Source organism: Mus pahari, chromosome 12 (assembly GCF_900095145.1).
Source record: "Mus pahari chromosome 12, PAHARI_EIJ_v1.1, whole genome shotgun sequence".
In the NCBI taxonomy this organism is placed as follows: domain Eukaryota; kingdom Metazoa; phylum Chordata; class Mammalia; order Rodentia; family Muridae; genus Mus; species Mus pahari.
Window position 1 is genome coordinate 38586228 of NC_034601.1, and position 5144 is coordinate 38591371.

Below are 5144 nucleotides of genomic sequence, written 5' to 3' on the forward strand. Positions count from 1 at the left end.
AATATCTAATAAAATAATTTTAAAAAATAAATAAATAAAAACAAAAACAAACAAACAAAAGAGTCAAATACCAAGTATTCAAGACTCAGACCTTTACATCTTGTAAGTGATTGTAACTATAATTTATTTGTTTAAGTTCCAGGAGAGCCAGGGCTACACAGAGAAACCCTGTCTCGAAAAATCAAAAAAAGAACTCGAAGCCTGAGCACAGGGTCCCCAATGGAGGAGTTAGAGAAAGGACTGAAGGAGCTGAAGGGGTTTGCAACCCCATAGGAAGAGCAACAGTATCAAACAACCAGACTTCCCCCCACCCTGCCCCCGTGCACCCAGGGACTAAACCACTAACCAAATAGTACACATGGAGAGACCCATGGCTCCAGCCTCATAGGTAGCAGAGGATGGCCTTGTTCGACATCAATGGGAGGAGAGGCCCTTGGTCCTGTGATGGCTTGATGCCCCAGTGTAGGGGAATGCCAGGGCAGAAAGGTGGGAGTGGGTGGGTGGGTGGGGGAACACCCTCATAGAAGCAGGGAGAGGTGGGAAATGGGATAGGGGGTTTCCAAAGGGGAGACCGGGAAAGGGAATAACATTTGAACTGTAAATAAATGAAAGATCCAATAAAAAATGCAAAAAAATAAAATAAAACAAAAACAAAAACGAAAAACTCGAAGCCTTGTAGGGTTTCCTGTACTCCAGATTTTACCTACCACATCTCCCAGATGGCACGTAACATGTTAATTGCTATACCCAGGTCTTTCTCACTCAGAAAAGCCAGACTACAGTGCTTGGGTGCCTTCCTCCCAGGTAGCTGCAATGATGGAATGTTCTCTGGGGTAGCCTTTTTTCAGTTGTAAAGTCGGAAGCAGATTTCCCTAACTCTCTGTGGCCCCACCACTCCCCCTATAGGCTGTACACAAGGGTTTCCTTCCTTCTCTTTTCATTGTCTTCCCCTTTCAGGAGCACATGGAAGACAAACAATATCCCCAGAAATGCCAGGACCCTCTCTTGTCACATCTACAGCCCCTCTCTCCTGGCCAGACACATGGAGAGCTGAAACGCTACTACAGCATCTGCCAAGACACTGCCCTGAGGCACCCAAGCTTCGAAGCAGGGGGAGGGATGAGCCAAGTGGAGAGGACTCGGAACTCCTTGAGCCCCACCATGGCACCCAAGCTCAGCTTAGAGGTTCGAAAACTCAGCAATGGCCGGTTATCCACATCCCTGAAGCTGGGGCCCCTGCAGCCTCGGGGAGTGCCACTTCGAGAGAAGAAGGCCACCCAGATGGTGGTCATTGTGCTCGGTAAGCCTGAGTGGCTAGTTTGGGTTGGGTTAGATGGTTAGTTGAAGCTGGGTGCTGCAATGCAGGCTATTATAGCCACCTTTAAAGAACACTGGCAATTGACCTATAAAATCTCTATAATACAACCGAAAAGGTTTCTGTATGAATATTAACGCTGATGGAGACTCAAAGAAAACCTCAATGAGATTTATGAAGCCGCTTTATTTGGGCTATCATAGTGAATTATAATGTATAAATCAAATGATAATGATTGAACAAAAGTGTCTGGCACACTTTGGGTATTTAATAAGTATTTACGTACTTTAAAATATAAGGGAGAAAATAGGATGGCAAAGCTCTACTGTCCTATGATGTATGATGTGATACTGCCTAGATCATTTAAATACAGGGAAAGGAGGACAAAACGCATTCATCAAGGTGTCAAAAAGTGATTGTCTTTAAGTAGTGGGTGGTTCTTCTCTTTCTATGGTCCTGTATTTACCGAGTTCTCCACTGTGTATGTGGCCAATTTTAAGTTTCGTGGTAGAGAATCTAAATTCTAACATCTAACTAATTAAAGGTTGATGAATCACAGATGTCACAAATATTCGTGAGGATGATTTCATCTTGGCCAGTGTCACTGAGGAGCCTCCGTATCTTCATTCTCAGACTTCCAAGCACAGGGACTGGATTGATTAGGTCTTTAAGGGGTTTAGCATCTTTATCAGACATCCTCCCTGCACAGGAAGGCACTGAACAAATATCTGATTTTAATGTAAAGGGGGAAAAAAAAAAAAGGATTGGCCAAGAAATTTCTAAAGGTCAAACTAGAAAGTTCATTTAGCAACAAAGGCCTGGCATGGATGAAAGTCGTGGGAATGGGCTCCACTTCAGAGACACACGTGTGTCTAATCATACCTACTTTGCAGAGTTGTCGTAAAAAAAAATAAATGGGTAATACCAATGAACGACAAGGCAAATCGCTGAGCGAAACCAATGCTAAGCCAACAGAAAGCAAGCGGCATGGAAAACTCCCAGCAGATTGTCCAGTGGGGGGGGTGAGAGAGAGAGAGAGAGAGAGAGAGAGAGAGAGAGAGAGAGAGAGAGAGAGAGAGAGAAGTTGCTTTTCATGTTCTCGGGGAAGCGGTAAGCAAACTCCTTATACAGCTTCTCTCTTGCTTTACAACCCAGGGGCCTTCATTGTCTGCTGGCTGCCCTTCTTCTTGACTCACGTTCTTAATACCCACTGTCAGGCATGCCACGTGTCCCCAGAGCTTTACCGAGCCACAACGTGGCTTGGCTACGTGAACAGTGCCCTGAACCCTGTGATCTATACCACCTTCAACGTGGAGTTCCGCAAAGCCTTCCTCAAGATCCTGTCCTGCTGAAGGAGGAGAAGAGACCCTCCCTTTACCCACTTCAAGATGCCAGGCAGTTTGGACCCCTACCCAGCAGGGTCTGGTTGGAATGACTGCCCTGGCCTCTGGCACACGTGGTATGAAGAAGATTCGTGAAGCAGGACAACCCGGGTTAGGAATAAGAAACTGTTTACTCCATGATAGAGATGTTCTAGCTCCCCAGCTTACATCTGGCTCCATCCTGCCAGTCTTCAAATTGCTAAGTGCTAGGCAATAATTCAGTGAGAAATTGATTTAAAAATAATAATATATGGGACACACACAGAGAATTGTCATCGGAGACATGATGCAGTGTAGTGAAGGAAAAATGAGCAGGTCTCAGCTCTCTCGGCTTGCCAGGGGTCCTTGAAGTCACAGTCAGGAAGCCGTCTTGTAGAACACTAAGTTCCTCTTCTTTCAGGCCTGTAATTAACTGTCAGCACAGCTAACCTTAAGCATCCATGGGGCCCATTTGCTTGTTTTCTTTCATTGTGTCCTGAAATATGAAAGGCAAGGCCAATGTTTATATATCCCATATATATATTATATATATATATTCTTTATATATTCTTTATATATATAATATTTCTGTAGAATATATATATTCTATATATAATCTTTCTGTAGAATATATATATTCTATATATAATCTTTCTGTAGAATAGAATTGGCTGCATTTGATGAGGGAAATTCTCACCTAGAGTGGACACTGTCCCACAGTGGGACTTGAGGCTTTGTCTCTACTCTCACTTCCCCTACATGTTAGCACTGGCTACGAGGGCCCCTTGCTTTAAGTCCCTGACTTTATCAAGACAATTCTGGTGTCTTGGTTTCTAGAATCATTCAAGACAAGTCATTTAAGTGAAGAAGGTAAGTTGATTTCCTCTGCAGTGCCATGGCTGAACTTTGTGGTTCAGAGAGCGCCTTCCATGTGCTATCTATCATTAGATGGTTTTCCTAGCCAGGAACTCCCATCTGCTTGACAGAGACCCAGAACTCTCAGACCTTGATACCTGCCAAGGGTTACTTGCCTCCCAGGCTCTGCAAAGATGCCTGCAGCAGCTGCTGTCCTCAAAGACTTCAGGCTCCCCCTTGCTTTTGCCCATGTGGGTGGTAGTGATTTGCCTAGACATCCAGAGGACCTCGGTACTGAGAGTACTGGGGAGGGGGGTGTGGGGGGTGGTGATGGCTTTCCAACCATCACATGGATAGAGTTTATAGAGTCCTAGTCAGATCTTAAACATCAACCCTCTAACAACTGTGTAGCAAAAGATGGGTATGGTGTCTCAAGGAAAAAAAAAAAGCTTGCCAGAAATAATTTATAAATGCCAATCAAAGTAGCATTTAGAAGGAGCTAGAATGCTCATGTCATTTACCTTCTCACTTAAAAAAGCTGCTTTTTATTGATTGCAGAGTCAAGATCAAATTTATGGATAATTTATGAAAAGCTGTCAGCCTGAACTTCAATAAATTTACCTTTAAGAACATTAGTATCTAGCATGACAGATAGTGGCTACCATGCTGTTACAACTTTAAAGAGCCTAAGAACTTTCCAAAGAATCCAAGGCTCCCCCTCCCCATCTTTATTCCTCTGATCCTAATGAGTCAGTTGTCTAATAGTCCTGGATGCTTTGATTCCGGCACCTAAAAGTGTTATTATCTATAATAACTGGTATTGTAACACAGTGTGAAAACCCGAATCCTCCCTGCCCACCGACTCTTATGCTTAGTGTCGTATGGAATGATAAGTTTATGCTACAAGCAAAGCTGAATCCTGAAAAGTTAAATCTGTAAAAGTAGAGGTTTGTGATTTCTAGGTTTCCCCCATGCAAAACAAATAAAAACAAAAGAGCCTGTTGGGTAAGATACTACAGAATTCTATGTAAAAAAAAAAAAAAAATCAGAATTCTAGAGGCAAAAATCTAAGCATCGGTATCAGTACCTTTGTGTAGAAGAATGACAGCAGATAATTTTCATTTCATTTTATGTATATGAGAGTTTTGCCTGCATGTGTGTAGGTGCACCACATCCATGCCTAGTGTCTGCAAGGTCAGAAGAGGTCCCTGGATCATCTGGAACTGGAGCTGCCATGTTGGAACTGGGAACTGAACCTAGGACCTCTCCAAGAGGAGCAAGTACTCTTAATCATGTAGCTGTCCCTCCAATCCCTTTGTATCTTTTCTTGGTACCAAGTGAACCAACGTTTATAATAATCTTAGGTAAATGGCATCATTTAAAAGATGGAGAAACTGAGACAGAAGGAGGTGAAACATTTGTCTGCAGGTCAAGCATTGACAATAAGTGGATTTGGATGTTCAACATCTGACTCCTATGTTGACTCATGGCTTCCTGCCAAAGGGGAGAGGTGGAGGAAGGTGGAAAGAAAAGGAGTGGAGATCCTAGGATGAATCTAACCCTACTCCATGAATCATCTACTCTGTCTGAGTAACTTTCCTACCTTTTAAATT

At 43.3% G+C, this 5144-nt stretch overlaps 1 protein-coding gene across 3 annotated transcripts in view; it reads left to right on the top strand.

The window, feature by feature from the left end:
* Nucleotides 1–2764, top strand: part of Drd3 (dopamine receptor D3) — a 57201-nt gene extending 54437 nt beyond the window's left edge. The window contains exons 5-7 of one of the 3 annotated variants that reach the window (XM_021209800.1): nucleotides 1021–1153; nucleotides 1253–1300; nucleotides 2471–2731. In XM_021209800.1, the coding sequence (XP_021065459.1) occupies nucleotides 1021–1153; nucleotides 1253–1300; nucleotides 2471–2667 (378 nt within the window). In that variant the 3' untranslated portion in view covers nucleotides 2668–2731. Of the gene's footprint in view, nucleotides 1–957; nucleotides 1301–2470 lie in introns of all 3 variants that reach the window. The other 2 variants (XM_021209798.1, XM_021209799.1) reach the window with 2 other exon arrangements.
* The last annotated feature ends 2380 nt before the right edge of the window (nucleotides 2765–5144 follow it).